Genomic DNA, 17,994 nt, shown 5'->3' with positions numbered 1-17,994 from the left:
CTCCTGGTTCATGGGTCAATGTTCAACCACTAAGCCACACCAGCCTGGCTTGAATGGACTTTTTTTTTTTTTTTTTTTTTTTAATATATTTTATTGATTTTTTACAGAGAGGAAGAGAGAGGGATAGAGAGTTAGAAACATCGATGAGAGTCATCGATCAGCTGCCTCTTGCACACCCCCTACTGGGGATGTGCCCCTAACCAAGGTACATGCCCTTGACTGGAATCGAACCCGGGACCTTTCAGTCCGCAGGCTGACGCTCTATCCACTGAGCCAAACCGGTGCCGGCCTGAATGGATTTTTATAAGAGCAGTCGTTAGCTCTGTAAAGGGAGACCTCTGTGGTTTGATATCCCTCTCTCTTCCTCTCTGTAAAAACTCAATAAAATATATTTAATTATTGTAAAAATAAAGTTTTACGGTTTAAAAAATAATAAACACAATTTTGTTGGGTGGTGAAGAGTAATTGGCCAAGTATATATGTATATATATATATATATATATATATATAACTTCTCAACTAATTCTTTTGTGTCCCTTGCTTTTAGATGGAAAGAACTCAAGTGGATCCAAGCGTTATAATCGAAAACGTGAACCTTACTGCCCCAAAAATGAAAATTTTAGCAACCAGTCCCGTCGCTCCAATTCACAGAAAAGCAAAACTTTTAATAAGATGCCTCCTCAAAAGGGCGGCGGCAGCAGCAAACTCTTTAGCTCTTCTTTTAATGGTGGAAGACGAGATGAGGTAAGGGATTTCCAAAATGTTTTTCTAGAGAATAAGCATGAGGTCTGATTGTTCGCCCTCCCTTCCAGCTTATAAGTAGTTGGGCAAGGGTATAGAGCAAGAGGTGGAATTGTAAATAACCAAGGCAGTCTTGAGTAGTTGAGGATAACTAGGTTTGGAACCTTCCCTCCTTTTACCCTTGAAGATTATGAAAATTTCCTTGAAGGAAGAATATATCATAATCATGAAATGTGAGGAATTATAGCAAATTTGGGGCAACTTAATTTGTACAGTCATTTTATTATTACTCTTGAACTATAGGTTCTCTTTAGGTGATAAAATGACATTAAACATTTGCCCTGTAGTGTCTAGCAAAATGGAAAATTTCATATTTTTAGTCATAGATACTCTGGTTTTAGGAGTTTCCTAGATATCCTTCTGTAAGGGCATAAAGACTTATGTAGAAGGGAATTCACTGCAGCATTTTGTTATAGTTGCAAAATTTAGGAAAAAATGTCATCACCAAGGGACTGTTTAAATAAATTACCTTGCTGTTTGTGTATTCCATGCAATATAACCATTATAGAATAGGACAGATTTAATAGATGCACTCATGGAAGAGTTCATTTATTCACAGAAATTTACTCCTTGCCCACTGTGCACCACATACCAGGTAGGAGTCTGGAATACAGCACTGAGTAGGACATTGTCTTTCAGGAGCTTATATTCTAGTTTGGGAGACATTAAATAAACCAGTGTATAATAAATCTTACAGTAAATGCTTATTGAATCCTGTATAATAAAAGCATAGTATGCAAATTATCCCCTTTACCAGAATTCTTCCAGGAGTTGGAACGGGGCAGGCCGGCCGGGAGAAGGGAGGGGGGTCCTAGCGCTGGCAGGTGGCCAGGGGAAGGGAGAGAGTACACAGCCGCTAGAATTGTTTGGGTGACTGGGGAATTAATGGGGTACAGAAGTGTAATTGTTGTATGACTGCCAGGCAGCATAAGATTTACTTTAGTGAGGCTGGTCAGTGTGATGTGGTTGTGGGCCGTAGCCATGTTTAACTTCACTACCCTGGTGTTGGTGTGGAATAGGCGGAGAGTTGGATTAATCAGGGGAAGGTTTTTGCTGGGTGAGTGTAACTGATGAAAAGGAGGCATTGGACCATAGGATCTAAGGCAAATAAGGAAAGAAGGTTTTTGGGAGTTGGATCACTAGCTTGAAGATCCCAGTGGGTGAGAAGAATTGGAGTTAGGACTTAAATGGACAGGCTGGGACAGGAATGAGTTACTGGTTGGATGCAGGGTCGAAGAGTCTGGTAGTTTATATCAGCATGATCTAGACGGTAGAGCAGTGCTGTCTGATAAAATGCAAGCCACATGTGTAATTAAAATTTCTAGTTGCCACATTACAAAAATAAAGAAATGCTATTTAACCCAATATAGCTAAAATGCTATTTCACAATATGGCAGGGCACTGATCACATTTGAAGTACTCAGCAGCCACATCCAGGGTAGTATGCCCGTGGGAGAGGTAGAGGGCAAGCTGATTGGAGGAGAGGACGAGGTTAAGGAACTGAGAAGCCAGCATGTTGGAAGGATAATTAGGAATTGTGATGGGCTATATTGGGGAGAGTGACAGTGGGCCAGTTAGGATAACAAGGTGAAGATATGAGGTTGAGATCTGGGGAATTTTGACTGAGCATAGCTCTTATCTAAGTTTGCGTATTGGGGGTAGAAAACCTGGTTAGCAGTTAGCAGAGCCCTATGGAAATGAGAATCTAAGGGATGAGAGATGAGATGATGGAAATCTTGGGCTTTCTGTGGTGAGTTACATAAATAACGTCTAACATGTCATATGTCTCTGTATCCTATATAATCCTATATAATAAAGAGGTAATATGTAAATTGACTATCACTCCAATACACAAGAGGGCTGCCACAAGATGGCCAGCAGGGGAGGACAGTTGTGGGCGATCAGGCAAGCAGGGGAGGGCAGTTGGGGGCAACCAGGCTTGTAGGGGAGGACAGTTAAGAGCAACCAGTCTTGCACAGGAGGGAAGTTGGAGGTGACAAGGTTGGCAAGGGAGGGCAGTTAGGGATGACCAGGCCTGCAGGGGAGGGCAGTTGGGGGGAACCAGACCTACAGGGGAGGGCAGTTAGGGATGACCAGGCCTGCAGGGGAAGGCAGTTGTGGCCAACCAGGGAGGGCAGTTAGGGGCAACCAGGCTGCAAGAGAGGGCAGCTAGGGGTGACTGGGCCAGTAGGGGGAGGGCAGGTGAGGGAAACCAGGCTTGTGGGGGAGGGTAGTTAGAGGTGAAAAGGCCAGGAGGGGAGGGCAGAGGGGCAGTCGGGTCAGCAGGGGAGCAGTTAGGTGTCTACCAGGCTGGCAGGGGAGTTGTTAGGGGGTGATCAGGCTGGCAGGCAGAAGCGGTTAGGGGCAATTAGGCAGGCAGGCTGGTGAGCGGTTGGGAGTCAACAGACCTGGATTGTGAGAGGGATCCCAGATTAGATAGGGTGCAGGCTGGGCTGAGGGACACCCACCCCATGCACGAATTTCATGTACTGGGCATCTAGTTTAATCATAAAGTTTAATCATATATTATGATTCTGTATACAGAATTGCCTCTGAAATAAAAGGTAATTTTTGCCCTTTTATACTCTTCACATTATTTATTACATGTGCAAATGCTGATAACTAATCTCTGAATTTGATTAAGCAGCAAAAACCTTAAATTTGTATTTTCTTTGACTCAGTAATTCCTACTATACATTCAAAAGAAATAATTGCAGGTGCCCAAATATTTGTGTACAAAGATCTATCCATAAGTGTGTTTATTGCATTATTGTGTTTCACGGTGGAAAAGCTATGTGCAATCTGTGTCCTACACTAGGGGATTATATTGATCTTTATGTAATGATATATAGCCTGTTAAAGTGATGCTCAGTAATAGTGACATGGTAAACTACTAATGACATTAAATGGGGAGAAATGAGCTAGCTGACTTAGTGGCATTTCTTATGTTGCTTCTTGCCCCTTTCTAAACTATTTCTGAGTCTGCTGATTGGGTTTATTTCTTGACACCGCTAGTCTGCCTACACTTTCTGTCAGTTTTTTAAAATTCATTTTTTATTGATTTCAGAGAGGAAGGGAGAGGGGGAGAAAGATAGAAACATCAATGATGAGAGAGTATTATTGATTGGCTACATCCTGCATGTCCCTCACTGGAAATCGAGCCCACACCCCAGGCATGTGCCCTTGACCGGATTGAACCTGGGACCCTCAGTCCACAGGCTGATGGTCTACCCGCTGAGCCAAACCAGATAGGGCTAATTCTGTCAGTTTTAATTAACCATCAACAGCAGTGTGTGTCCTAGGTAGGAGGTCTCTGGCAGGATCCAGAAGGCTATGGCCATTAATAGCTGCCTGCTAGCTGCTTCCAGAGTGTAGTTTCACAGACTTGATTTTGCCAGAAACAAACCAGAGAACAAGTATCTAACGAGTGAAGGTGTAGGAGTCCAATGGACTGTCAAAAGATTAGTCCAGTAATCTTTGTGCTCCAAGATAACGAGGAGTTCATTTTGTCATTTAATGGTTAATTGCCACTGAGTAGGACAGACTAAACAGTCTAAGTAATTACACGTTAAAGGCTCTTTTTCCCCTCCTCGTCTATCTAAATCTTGGGTAGACTTTTGCATTACTACCTCCTAGAAAGTTTGTGTACTTTAAGCCCATGTTTTAGTTAAGTCTGTGGTCGGCAAACTGCAGCTCGTGAACCACATTGGCCCCTTGAGTTTGGCTCTTCCACAAAATACCACAGCCTGGGCAAGTCTATTTTGAAGAATTGGCAGAAGAAATTTCAAATTTAAAAAATTTGGTTCTCAAAAAAAATCTCAATCGTTGTACTGTTGATATTGGCTCTGTTGACTAATGAGTTTGCCAATCACTGGTTTAAGTCATAGAAAGAGAGTTGTGCTGGTTTCTGCTGTAAATTGGTGTCATTCTAATAAAAATACTCTGATTCATTTTCATTCTCTAGGTAGCAGAGGCTCAACGGGCAGAGTTTAGCCCTGCCCAGTTCTCTGGTCCAAAGAAGATCAACCTGAACCACTTGCTGAATTTCACCTTTGAGCCGCGTGGCCAGGCAGGCCACTTGGAAGGCAGTGGGCACGGCAGCTGGGGAAGAAGGAACAAGTGGGGGCATAAGCCCTTTAACAAGGAGCTGTTTTTACAGGCCAAGTGAGTATGGCTGCCGGCAGGAGGGAAGTGAATTTGAGCCGCTGGGCAGTTGTATTGAGAAGAAACTTCTTTTAAACTTGTGGGGGAGAGCCAGAAAGGGAGTGGATCTGGTTTTTTGTCTCCCCCCCCCCCCATTTTTTTTTTTAAAAATATATTTTATTGATTTTTCACAGAGAGGAAGAGAGAGGGATAGAGTTAGAAACATCGATGAGAGAGAATCATCGATCAGCTGCCTCTTGCACCCCCCCCACTGGGGATGTGCCTGCAACCAAGGTACATGCCCTTGCCTGGAATCGAACCCGGGACCTTTCAGTCCGCAGGCCGACGCTCTATCCACTGAGCCAAACCGGTCCTGGCTCCCCCCCAATTTTTAAATGAATTTATTGAAAAAGGAATAAATCTTTATTGTTTCAAATTATTAAATTGTTTCTCTTTTTTCTCTGCATAGCTTCCCTCTGTCCGGTTCCCACCACCCCTGCCTTTATTCCTCCCCCCACTGTCCTCATCCATAGATGTATGAATTTTGTCCAGTCCCTTCCCAAACCCCCCCACACCCCTTTCCCCCTGAGAATTGTCAATCCACTCCCTTTCTATGCCCCTGATTTTATTATATTCACCAGTTTATTCTGTTGTTCAGATTTTTTTATTCACTTGATTTTTAGATTCACTTGTTGATAGATATGTATTTGTTCATAATTTTTATCTTTACCTTTTCCTTATTTTTCCTCTTCTTAGAGAATACCTTTCAACATTTTATATAATATTGGTTTGGCGGTGATGAACTCTTTTAGCTTTTTCTTAATCTGTGAAGCTCTTTATCTGCCCTTCAATTCTGGATGATAGCTTTGCCAGGTAGAGTAATCTTGGTTGTAGGTTCTTGCTATTCATCACCTTGAATATTTCTTGTCACTCCTTTCTGGCCTGCATAGTTTCTGAAGAGAAATCAGCTGACAATCATGGGTACTCCCTTGTAGATAACTAATTGTTTTTCTCTTGCTGCTTTTAAGATTCTCTCTTTGTCTTTTGCTCTTGGCATTTTAATTATGATGTGTCTTGGAGTCCTCTTTGAATTCCTCTTGTTTGGGGTTCTGTGTGCTTCCTGGACTTGTAAGTCTATTTCTTTCACCAGGTGGGGGAAGTTTTCGGTCATTATTTCTTCAAATAGTTTTTGGTTTTTAAAAAATATATATTTTATTGATTTTTTACAGAGAGGAAGGGAGAGGGATAGAGAGTTAGAAATATCGGTGAGAGAGAACCATTGATCAGTTGCCTCCTGCAGACACCCCACTGGGGATGTACCTGCAACCAAGGTGCATGCCCTTGACCGGAATCAAACCTGGGATCCTAGAGTCCGCAGGCCGACACACTATCCACTGAGCCGTGCCTGCTGGGCTTCAAAAAGGTTTTCAGTATCTTGATCTCTCTTCTTCTGGCACCCCAATAATTCGGATGTTGGTATGCTTGAAGTTGTCCCAGAGGCTCCTTACACTATCTTTGTATTTTTGGATTCTTTTTTCTTTTGATTTCTCAGGTTGGGTGTTTTTTGCTTCTTTGTATTTCAAGTCTTTGACTTTATTCTTGGGATTCTCTAGGCTGCTGTTTGATCTCTGTATATTATTTTTTCTTTCCGTCAGTGTATGCTTAATTTCTAGTTGGTCCTTTTTCTTATCCTCGAGGGTCTCGCTAAATTTATCGGCGGTTTCTAGAAAATTCTTGAAAAAAACCTTATAAGGTTTTGAACTCTATATCCAATAGTTTGCTTTCCTCCATTTCTGTCATTTGTGACCTGTTTCTTCGTCTCTGCATTTTGGCTGCTTCCCTGAGTTGGTAGGGTGGCTTTGTGTGCTAGGTGTCCAGTATGGCCCAGTGGCTCAGTTACCTGAGGTGGACACTCATGGTGCACCCCTTTGTGAGCTGTGTGCTTAGTTTTATTGTAGTTAAGCCCTGATTATTGTTGGTATCACTGGGAGGAATTGACCTTCAGGCCGTTTGGCTGGGTAGATTAGCTGTGTCTACGCTGGGAGAATTTCTGTGCTAGAGACACCCTTATGGGGCAAGACTGGCTTCAGTGGGGCTTTGGTGCTCCCTGAGTCTGCCCCTTGAGTGTGTCCCTGATGGATCTGAGGAGTTGAAATCTGAATGGTCCCATTCTGACCACTGGGAGATCCAAGGAGGTACAAATTTAGCCTCTGCCTGAGGCCACCCAGTAGGAGCTATGGAGAGATCTGCAGATTCCTCTTCTTTGTTTGGGGTTTGGAGGTGCCCAGGTGAGGCGCAGCTGTGAAGCAGTGCAAGCTGCTGTGGGGCCTTGGGCTTTCTTTTGGCAGCTCTGGGACTCTCTGACCAGCTGCAGTTTGTTAGGTAATTTTAGGTTGCAAAGGGCTAGGCTATTCATATGCAAAAGCCCTGTGCACAGCTTGGGTGGAGTAGGGTCTCAGGGCGAAGCAAACAGCAGTGGCTGACCGTCAGCCCTGCCCTAAGAGGCCCCTGGGTCTCAGTATCCCTCAGTAATCGCTGCAAACACCTCTCAGAGAAAGCCGCCCGCAAGTTCTGCCTGAAGCCAGACAGCCCAGTTTCTCCCCTTATGAGCCTGGGTCCCCAGAGTCTCACTGGAACTGGAGTTCAGAGCAGTTGGGAGCTTGTGTTTCCCTCCTGATTGAAAAAGACAGCCATGGGGCATAGAATGAGACTGAATTGATAATTCTCAAGGGGAAAGGTTGTGGGGGGGTGCGGGAAGAGACTGGACAGAAATCGTACACCTATGGATTAGTACAGTGGGGGGGAGGTAAGGGCAGAGGGTAGGGTGGAAACTGGGTGGAGGGGATCTATTGGTGGGGGGAGAGAAGCAATGTAATGATCTGAACAATAAAGATTTATTAGATTAAAAAAAGAAAAGAAAAAAAGTCATGCCCCATCCGGTTTGGCTCAGTGGATAGAGCGTTGGCCTGCAGACTCAAGGATCCCAGGTTTGATTCTGGTCAAGGGTATGTGCCTTGGTTGTAGGCACATCCACATGGGGGTTGTGCAAGAGGCAGCTGATTGATGTTTCTCTCTCATTGATGTTTCTTACCCTCTATCCCTCTCCCTTTCTCTCTGAAAAATCAATAAAATATATTAAAGAAAAGAAAAAGACAGCCGCAATTGAAAGAGTCAGCCGTGTATTCAGTTGCCAGTCCTTCCTGCTTGCGCCCATAGCTCTGCACTTTACTTTCACAGCTCCTCTGAGTCTCAGGGTACTTTTCTCTTTCCTTCTAGTTGTAGAATTTCCATTCAGCCAGCCTTCCTGTGGTTCTGAGTGATGTCTGTTTTGTCTTTTTTTATTTTAATTTATTGATTTTTTACAGAGAGGAAGAGAGAGGGACAGAGAGCTAGAAACACCAACCAGCCGCCTCCTGCACATCCCCTACTGGGGATGTGCCCGCAAGCAATGTATTGTACATGCCCTTGACCAGAATCGAACCTGGGACCCTTCAGTCCACAAACCGATGCTCTATCCACTGAGCCAAACCAGTTTCACCTCTGTTTTGTCTTTTATTTTTATTTATTTTTTATTATTATTTTAATATATTTTTATTGATTTTTTTTTACAGAGAGGAAGAGAGAGGGATAGAGAGTTAAAAACATCGATGAGAGAGAATCATTGATCAGCTGCCTCTTGCACACTCTCCACTGAGGATGTGCCCGCAACCAAGGTTCATGCCCTTGACCGGAATCGAACCTGGGACCTTCCAGTCTGCAGGCTGACACTCTATCCACTGAGCCAAACCGTTTCGGCTGTTTTGTCTTTTAGTTGTAGGTTTGAAGTGGTTGTGCTAGGCAACAATTTCAGGTGTTTACTTATGCTGCCATCTTGGTTTCTCCTCGGATCTGGTTCTTTTTCTTTTCCATCTTTTCTTCTTCTTCTGGCAATGTTAAAAAAAAAACAAAACATTTCCCAAGTGAATGCTCTTAGTGCTTAAAAGTAAGTGAATAAATAAATGCTAAAATTAAATAATGCGTTAGTATCATGATGACTTTGTAAAAATGTTTGCTTTGAAATTGAACTCAGATTTGAGTCTTGTTCGGCCTTGGATCTTGGGTAATTTACCGAACTACTTTGAGAGTTAGCTTTTCCGTAAACAAGTAGAGTTCACTTAAGGGAGAGTTGAATGACCAGTTTGAGTGGTTGGCATACATTTGCTGATATACTGATTCCCTTTCTCTTTTTGTGTCGTGTTCTAATGTAAGCTTTTACCTCCGACCTAGACTGAAGTTGCCATTTAGTGCTTTACATAAATAGGTTCTCGGGTGATTGAGTGAAAACAGCCTTTTCTGCTCCATGGAAGATCAGCTGTGTTCCTGGCTTTCTGGGGTGAGGGAGCAAATCTGGCTTCCTGCTGGTTGGTGGAGTCCCAGGATGGGTTAGTTTTAGTTCAAGGGAGGCTAATAGGCAGAGTGGCTGAGCTCAGAAGCAGTAAAAAACAGTTCATGGATTTAGACTCCTACCTGCTGAGTCTTTGGATTCTCTCCATAGAGCCAGGACTCAGAACTGAGTTCAGTGCCTCACAAACTGTGGCTGCTAATGGCCTGCATTTGATTTCCAAGTGAGGAGCTGAATTTCTGCTGAGGCTTGTTTGTGAATTCTGACAGTCTGCCTTTTCCTTGCCTTCCTGTTTCTAGCTGCCAGTTTGTGGTGTCTGAAGACCAAGACTACACAGTTCATTTTGCTGATCCTGATACCTTAGTCAATTGGGACTTTGTGGAACAAGTGGTAAGTATCTCACCTTAGCTTAGAGGCTGTCATTGGGGGAGAGAACTAAAGAAAGGGACTGGGTCTGTGGTGACACAGCAGCTGTTGACTGGGTCCACTGCTGATACCTTTTCTGCTGGCATTGCTGTAGACATTTCCCAGAGACAGCTCTGGTTTCTGCTGGAGTTCATTTTGTGCTCTCTGATGGGAACCGACTTGCAAGACTGGTGAGTTGGAGGGCTCTGAGCTGAAGGTATAAAAGCAATCCTATCTCCTACCTAACGGGAGGGAGCTCTGGTTACCCTCCTGACCCAGAGGAGACTCATTACATGGACATTATTCATTGGTAGCCATTTGTAGTAATCAATATCAAATCAGGCCTCAGCCTTGTGGCTGGTGAATGAACCACACAGATGCACTTCTGTCCAAGCCTCTGCTGCATGTTTTCTATTGCTGCTCCTAGGTTTCATACCTTTCAGAATGGTAGGTCCCAAAGCTGTGAAAATTCATAAAGTCTTCTGAGAATGACATGAGACCTGTGAAAATTGTTTTATATGCACCAGTTTAAAAAAATAGAGATTCACATAAAATGAAAGTCTCATTGACGCCTCTTTTGGAAATTACTGGTACTTCTAAGCCCTTTTTGTGCCTTTATGTATGGACATGTAGCTATAAATCTTTTTTGTAAATGGGATCATATATTGATTTCTGTCATTTCCCCCTCCTTTGCTATAGAATCAATCCCCAAGATACCTGTTATGCAGTTATTTTATTATGTTAAACTAGAGGCCCAGAACACACAAAATCATTAGGGTCCCTATGCCTAGCTTGGCCTCCACAATCCAGAACTGCTGGCTCCCAACCACTCACCTGCCTGCCTTCCTGATTGCCCCTAACTGCTTCACCCCTTAATCACTCCCCTGCCAGCCTAACTGCTCCCCTGCCAGCCTCTTTGCCCCTAACTGCCCTCCCCTACAGGCCTGGTCACCCCTAACTGCTTTCCCCTGCAGGCCTGGGTCTCCCCCAACTGCCCTTTCCTGCAGGCTTGATTGCCCCCAACTGCTCTCCCTTGCAGGCCTGGTCCCTCTCAACTGCCCTCTCCTGCTGGCCATCTTGTGATGGTCATCTTGTGTCCACATGGGGCAGCCACCTTGTGTGTTGGGATGATGGTCAATTTGCATATTACTCTTATTAAATAGGATGTTACAATTTTATGAAGGTGTGTTGAATAGAGATGTATGGGGATGAGAGAGGAGAGGCTTTAATTTTGATAATCCCAAGTCAGTTCTGAAAGCAGTGCGACTTGTGTAACTTGTGGTGGCATTTTGTTTCAGCGTATTTGTAGCCATGAAGTGCCATCTTGCCCAATATGCCTATATCCACCTACTGCAGCCAAGATAACCCGTTGTGGACACATCTTCTGCTGGGCATGCATCCTGCATTATCTTTCACTGAGTGAGAAGACCTGGAGTAAATGTCCCATCTGTTACAGTTCTGTGCATAAGAAGGACCTCAAAAGGTTAGATGGAGATATTTACTAGACTAGAGCCCAGTTTGCTAACTCCCTGCCCTGCTGCATCTGAATGTCCATATTACAGTGTTGTTGCCACAGAGTCTCGCCAGTATGTTGTTGGTGATACCATTACCATGCAGCTGATGAAGAGGGAGAAAGGTGTGTTGGTGGCCTTGCCCAAATCCAAATGGATGAATGTAGACCATCCTATTCATCTAGGAGGTGAGTTCGGTTAATTTTGGGGGCAAATAAATCTGGGTACATTATTTAAGGCTAGTGAATATCTTTCTACTGTCCAGAATTTAGCCTTTGGGTATGCAATTTCTAGCATTTCCAGATTAGTCATAGGATTCTAATAGGTTAGGGTGGCATTTGCAGAGAGTGGCTTAACTTTTGGTTTCAAGTTTGGTTCAGTTACGTATACTTTAATTCTTATTTTACAAGGTTTTGTTGAATAGTATCTGGCATTGTGCCCAGTCTTGGGGATTCAAATTAGCCATTCTTGGTACCTGTTATCAAGGGACCAACTCTGAGAGAAGAGACAGACTCGTAGGCAGGCAATTAGGGTATAATAGAGTGTGATAAGTGCTTACGGAGGGGAGGGTCTAAGGGGTTATATTCCCTGTAGAAATGAACATTAAAGTGGCATTTCAGTTTTGGGCTAAAGAGCTTTCTCAATAAATGGTATGAAAGTAGCCTTGGCTGGTTTGGCTTAGGGACTAGAGTATTGGCCGTGGACCGAAGGGTCATGGTTTCAGTGCAGGTTAAGAGCATGTTCTATAGTTGCAGGCTTGATCCTTGGCCCTGATTGGGCGCATGTAGGAGGCAACCAATCGATGTATCTCTCTCACATGGATTTTTTTTTCTCTCCTCTCCTCCCTCCTTTCCACTCCCTAAAATCAATGGGAAAATATCCTCAGGTAAGGATTAAGGGGGGGGGGGGAGGAGGATAAAAGTAAATCTCTATCTTATACCATTCATAAAATTAATTCCTGATGGATTGAAGAGTGAAATATTAACACCCAGAACCTTTAAAAGAAAATATAGGACAATATCTTTATAAATTCTAAGGTATATATGGATTTTTGAATCAGGCTGAAACCATAGATGCTATAAAAGAAAAGATTGAGGAATAGGGGAAGGTGAAGTGGTGAACAGGGCCAACTATGGTGACAGACTAGACTTCAAGTGGTGAGCACACAATAAAGTATACAGATGTCAAATTATAATGTGTGCCTGAAATTTATATAATGTTATTAACCAGTGTTACCCAAATAAAGTTAATAAAAAAGAAAACATTAGCCGAAACCGGTTTGGCTCAATGGATAGAGCGTCGGCTTGGGGACTGAGAGGTCCCGGGTTCGATTCCGGTCAAGGGCATGTACCTTGGTTGCGGGCATATCCCCGGTAGGGGGTGTGCAAGAGGCACCTGATCGATGACTCTCTCTCATTGATGTTTCTAGCTCTCTCTCTCTCTCCCTTCCTCTCTGTACAAAATCAATAAAAATATATTTAAAAAAAAAAGAAGAAAAAAAGAAAACATTAGTAAATTTGTAATCTGAAAAGATTCCTGAAAGTCAACAGATGATAAATAGACTAGAGTAAAATTTACACATTTAAAGCTAGAGATTGAGATCCAGAATAGGTAAGTGTTCTCTAAAGTAGATTAACAGCCGAAACCGGTTTGGCTCAGTGGATAGAGCGTTGCCTACGGACTGAAAGGTCCCGGGTTCGATTCCAGTCAAGGGCATGTACGTTGGCTGCGGGCACATCCCAAGTAGGGGGTGTGCAAGAGGCAGCTGATAATGTTTCTCTCTCATCGATGTTTCTAACTCTCTCTCTCCATTCCTCTCTGTAAAAAAATAACTATATATATATATATATATATATATATTAAAAAAAAAAAGTCGGCACCGGTTTGGCTCAGTGGATAGAGCGTCAGCCTGTGGACTGAAAGGTCCCAGGTTCGATTCCAATCAAGGGCATGTACCTTGGTTGCGGGCACATCCCCAGTAGGGGGTGTGCAAGAGGCAGCTGGTCGATGATTCTCTCTCATTGACGTTTCTAACTCTCTATCCCTCTCTCTTCCTCTCTGTGAAAAATCAATAAAATATATATATAAAAAAAAAGACATTAGCAACACCAGTTATTGGCAGGGGTATTATTGGTACAAGTATAAATCAATAATAGCCTTTGGGGATAGGGATTCAGTACTATTTAAAATATGCACAACCCTAAATCCAGCATTTATACTCAAATATCATAAATAATTTTTTTAAAAATATGTTTTTTTATTGATTTTTTTACAGAGAGGTAGGGAGAGGGATAGAGAGCTAGAAACATTGATGAGGGAGAATGATCGACCAGCTGCCTCCTGCACACCTCCCACCGGGGATGTGCCCGCAACCAGTGTACATGCTCTTGACCGGAATCGAACCCAGGACCTTTCAGTCCGCAGGCCGACGCTCTATCCACTGAACCAAACCGGTCTTGGCAATTTATTATTAAAGAAAGGATTTATTTTGTAACCAAATTGGCAATAAACTAAATGTTCCACAAGGAACTTGTCAGAATATATAATATTGTGGAACACTATACAGAAGGTAAAAATGGGATAGATCTCTGTGTTAATATTTTGGGGGAAAATATTTTGAAAATTTTAAGACATTGAATGAAAACCTGTAAAACAAAATGTATAGTTTATCATTTTTGGAAAATATTTTTTATAAATATGGGTGTGCATGTGATAATTTTTTTTTTTTTTTAGAGGGAGAAAGGATGCAGGAGAGAAACATCAACGAGAGAGAGAGAAACCTCCATAGGCTGCCTCCTACATGCCCCCTACTGGGGCAACCCAGGCATGTGCCCTGACTGAGAATCCAAGTGGTGACTTCTTGGTGCATGGGATGATGCTCAACAAATTGAGCCAGACTGGCCAGGGCTGAACATCGTATCTAATAAAGAGGGAACATGCTAATTGACTGCCCACCCTCAAAGATGGTGGCACCCACAGCCAATAAGGAGGGAATATGCTATTGAATGTCATACCCTCAAAGATGGTGGTGCCCACAGCCACAGATGGCTGCACCCAGTCCCCTCAGCCCTTCTGGGGCGGCAGGTGCACAGCAAGGCTCAGACCGCCCCCCTGCCTCCAGAGTCCTCCAGTCCCCTCAGCCCCTCAGCTGCCCAGGGCCGGCGCAAGGCACAGGCAATCCTCAGATGGCGGCTACCCAGCCACCCAGTGCCGCCTGAGGCTCAGGTAACCAGGGGCAGCTGAGGCTTGCACTGCTAGCAGTAGCAGCAGCAGAGGTGTGATGGGGGCATTGCCTTCCCCTGATCGCCGGGTCACCTTCCAGCCCTGAGGACTCTTGGACTGTGAGAGGGGGCAGGCTGGGCTGAGGGAGCCTCCCTCCAGTGCATGAATTTTTATGCACAGGACCTCTACTGAGTATATAAATGTATATAAAATATTTGAAGGATACATACACAAAATATTTTTTTAAATATATTGATTTTTTATAGAGAGGAAGGGAGAGGGACAAAGAACTAGAAACATCAATGAGAGAGAAACATCTATCGACTGTCTCTTGCACACCCCCTACTGGGGATGTGCTCGCAACCAAGGTACATGCCCTTAACCAGAATCCAACGTGGGGACCCTTTGGTCTGCAGGTTAACGATCTATCCACTGAGCTAAACTGGTTAGGGCTACATACACAAATTTGTAAATGATTTTCTCTGGGATGCAAAGGGGAAAAACATAGGGCATTTTAAGAGTTTCTCAAAAGGTAACATGGTTTTAAACTTTTTAAAAAGTATTGAAAATAAAGCCCTAACCTGTTTGGCTCAGTGGACCTCTCAGATTGAAGGTTCCTGTGTTCGATTTTGGACAATGGCATGTACTTTGGTTTCGGGCTTGATCCCCAGTAGGGGGTGTGCAGGAGGCAGCTGATTGGTATTTCTAAATCTCTATTCCTCTTGGTAAAATCAATAAAAATATATTTTTAAAAAGTATTGAAAACTTGGAGAAGGCAGTAAATCATTCATAATCCTTTTACCCAGCGGTACCTCTAAAAATTTTATTCTGGTCTGTGATCTTTTTTCCCATGTACTGTCTGCAAAATTCTCTTTGAGTTGACTAAATTTTTTACTGCATCTTTGTTTCTTAGGAAAGATTTCTCATATGATGCGGTCAGAGTTATAAACCTTATATTAAGGTCATTATTAAATAACTAGAGGAGGGGGGTGGTCCTCAGCCGGGCTGGCCCCCTCTCACAGTCTAGGAGCCCTCAGGAGTGGGAGGTGACCTGGCGATCAGGGGAAGGTGAAACTCCCATCACACCTCTGCTGCTGCCACTGCTGATAGTGCAAGCCTCAACTGGCCCTGGTTGCCTGAGCCTTGGGCAGCCACCATCTGAGGCTTGCTTGTGCCTTGGGCATTGGCTGGGCAGCTGACATCCGAGGCTTGTGTGTGCCTCAGGCTGATCCTGGGCAACTGGGAGGCTGATGGTGGGTCCGGCCGCACTGCACAGCTGCCACCACCCACCTCCACCTCCTGAGGGGCTGAGAGGACTGGGCGCTGCCATCTTTGAGACAGTGTGACAGTCAATTTGCATATTCCCTCTTTATAAGATAGGAATTTTTAGGAAATTATGCTAAATTCACCTTAGAAAACAGATGTGTGTGAAAGTTTCTGTGTAGCCACCTGGTTGTGAGCTTTGAATGTTGTATGTTTGGACTGTATATTGCTGGCTCTCTTGTAGATGAACAGCACAGCCAGTACTCCAAGTTGCTGCTGGCCTCTAAGGAGCAGGTGCTGCACCGGGTAGTCCGGGAGGAGAAAGTGGCGCTGGAACAGCAGCTGGCAGAGGAGAAGCACAGTCCCGAGTCCTGTTTTATTGAGGCAGCCATCCAGGAGCTCAAGGTGAGATGTGCCCTGGAAACTGACTCGATGGCAGGCATAAGCTACTGCAGCCCCATATTTAAGATAATAAGCAGGAAATGACTAAAAAGGCTGATTTGCTCTGGAAGGGAAGGGCAGATTGGATTTTAAGCACTCTGCAGGGGAAAGGAACATGTTATAATGATCGTATAACTCAGTGAGACACTGGAGTTTGTGAGGGTAGCTATATGTTAGTTAGTTAACCAGGTATGCTTTTTGTATTCTAGAAAAAACACTTGGATTTATTTTTAGAGATGTTTTATTTGAGGGACCTTATGGAAAAAGTATTATGACTTATCCAGCAAGCCTTAGCAATATCTGCTGAGGATTTTGGAGCAGCAAGGAAATTACACAAATAAAGAATTTCCTATGTCTTGTATCCTCTGCAACAGGGATTCTTTTTTCTTTTTAATATATTTTTACTGGTTTCAGAGAGGAAGGGGGAGATAGAAACAGCAGTGATGTGAGAGAATCATTGATTGGCTGCCTCATGCACTCCCCCTTCTGGGGTTCCAGCCGAGCCAGCAACATAACCAAGTGCCCTTGACGAGTCAAACCTGAGACCCTTGAGTCCGCAGGCTGATGCTCTTTCCACTGAGCCAAACCAGCTAGGGTTGCAACAGGAAGCTTTAACAAGCACCAGAATCACTGGTGGTTGGACTACACCCTGAGAGATTGATTACTAGGTTCTGTGCTTAAATTTAGCCCAGCACTGACCTGGTGGCTAGTTGGAGCTTCATCCCATGGACCACAGAGATTGCTTGTTCAATTCCTGGTCAGGGCACTTACTTAGATTGTGAGTTCGATCCCTAGTTGGGGAGCATATGGGAGGCAACCAATTGATTTTTTTTTTTTTCTCGATCCCTAAAAATCAGTTAAAAAATATATACTCAGGTGAGGATTAAAAAAGAAGTTATCTCACTTAAGCTTCATATTCTGGCATGATAGACACAACTATCCTGTTTCCCAGATGAGGAAATGGAATCATGGATTAGGTAATTTGTTTGAAGATACCTGATTAGTAAGAGGTGAATCTGGTATTTGAATTCCTGCCTCTGACTTCTAAGTCCTCCTTGGGCAGGATCCTATGTACTTAATTTTTACTTTGAGCAGTACAGAGCGTTTGTCCACATGCATTTCAGGTAAAGAAAGGGGTACATAGAAGTAGAGCTGTCTAAACCGCGGTAGGGTTGGCCACCCCCTGCTTGCCTCCTGTGCTGGGACTCTCTCAGCAGTGTTTGTAAAAACTAGTTTTGTGTTCTTGGATTTCTGTTCAGGAAGCTTTTGTGTAGTGTTTTCATTGTCAGAGACTCTAAGCAGAATATCATCCTGTTTGAGTACCAGATGCTTTTGGCTTTGTTTCCCTTAAAGATCAGGATTTTAAGTACTTAAACTCTTCCCCTTGGGTCTTATTGCCTTTAACATTTTATATAAATATATATATATTTTATTGATTTTTTACAGAGAGGGATAGAGAGTTAGAAACATCGATGAGAGAGAAACATTGATCAGCTGCCTCCTGCACACCCCCTACTGGTGTACATGCCCTTGACCAGAATCGAACCTGGGACCCCTCAGACCGCAGACCGACCCTCTATCCACTGAGCCAAACCGGTTTCAGTGCCTTTAACATTTTTTAAAGTGATTTTTAGAGAGAGAGAAAGGGGGAGAGAGAAACGTTGGTTTGTTCCACTTTTTTATACATTTATTGCTTGTTTTTTTTATTAACTTTTTAAATGTATTTTTATTGCTTTCAGAGAGGAAGGAAGAGGAAGAAGAGAGAGATAGAAACATCAGTGATGAAAGAGAATCATTGATCGACTGCCTCCTGCATTCACCCCTACT

The 17,994-nt window shown here is 43.5% G+C and overlaps 1 protein-coding gene across 4 annotated transcripts in view; it reads left to right on the top strand.

Annotated features, from left to right (window-relative positions):
* Window positions 1-17,994, top strand: part of RNF10 (ring finger protein 10) — a 42,949-nt gene that overhangs the window by 10,150 nt on the left and 14,805 nt on the right. For all 4 annotated transcript variants that reach the window (XM_036449425.2, XM_036449423.2, XM_036449422.2 and 1 more), the window contains exons 2-7: window positions 548-744; window positions 4,766-4,965; window positions 9,625-9,715; window positions 11,029-11,213; window positions 11,293-11,429; window positions 15,971-16,131. In XM_036449425.2, coding sequence (XP_036305318.1) covers window positions 548-744; window positions 4,766-4,965; window positions 9,625-9,715; window positions 11,029-11,213; window positions 11,293-11,429; window positions 15,971-16,131 — 971 coding nt within the window. The remainder of the gene's footprint in view (window positions 1-547; window positions 745-4,765; window positions 4,966-9,624; window positions 9,716-11,028; window positions 11,214-11,292; window positions 11,430-15,970; window positions 16,132-17,994) is intronic.

The sequence above is a fragment of the Pipistrellus kuhlii genome, unplaced genomic scaffold (genome assembly GCF_014108245.1).
Source record: "Pipistrellus kuhlii isolate mPipKuh1 unplaced genomic scaffold, mPipKuh1.p scaffold_m20_p_20, whole genome shotgun sequence".
In the NCBI taxonomy this organism is placed as follows: domain Eukaryota; kingdom Metazoa; phylum Chordata; class Mammalia; order Chiroptera; family Vespertilionidae; genus Pipistrellus; species Pipistrellus kuhlii.
Note: the sequence above shows the minus strand (reverse complement) of the source record. Positions and strands in the feature narration are given on the sequence as shown.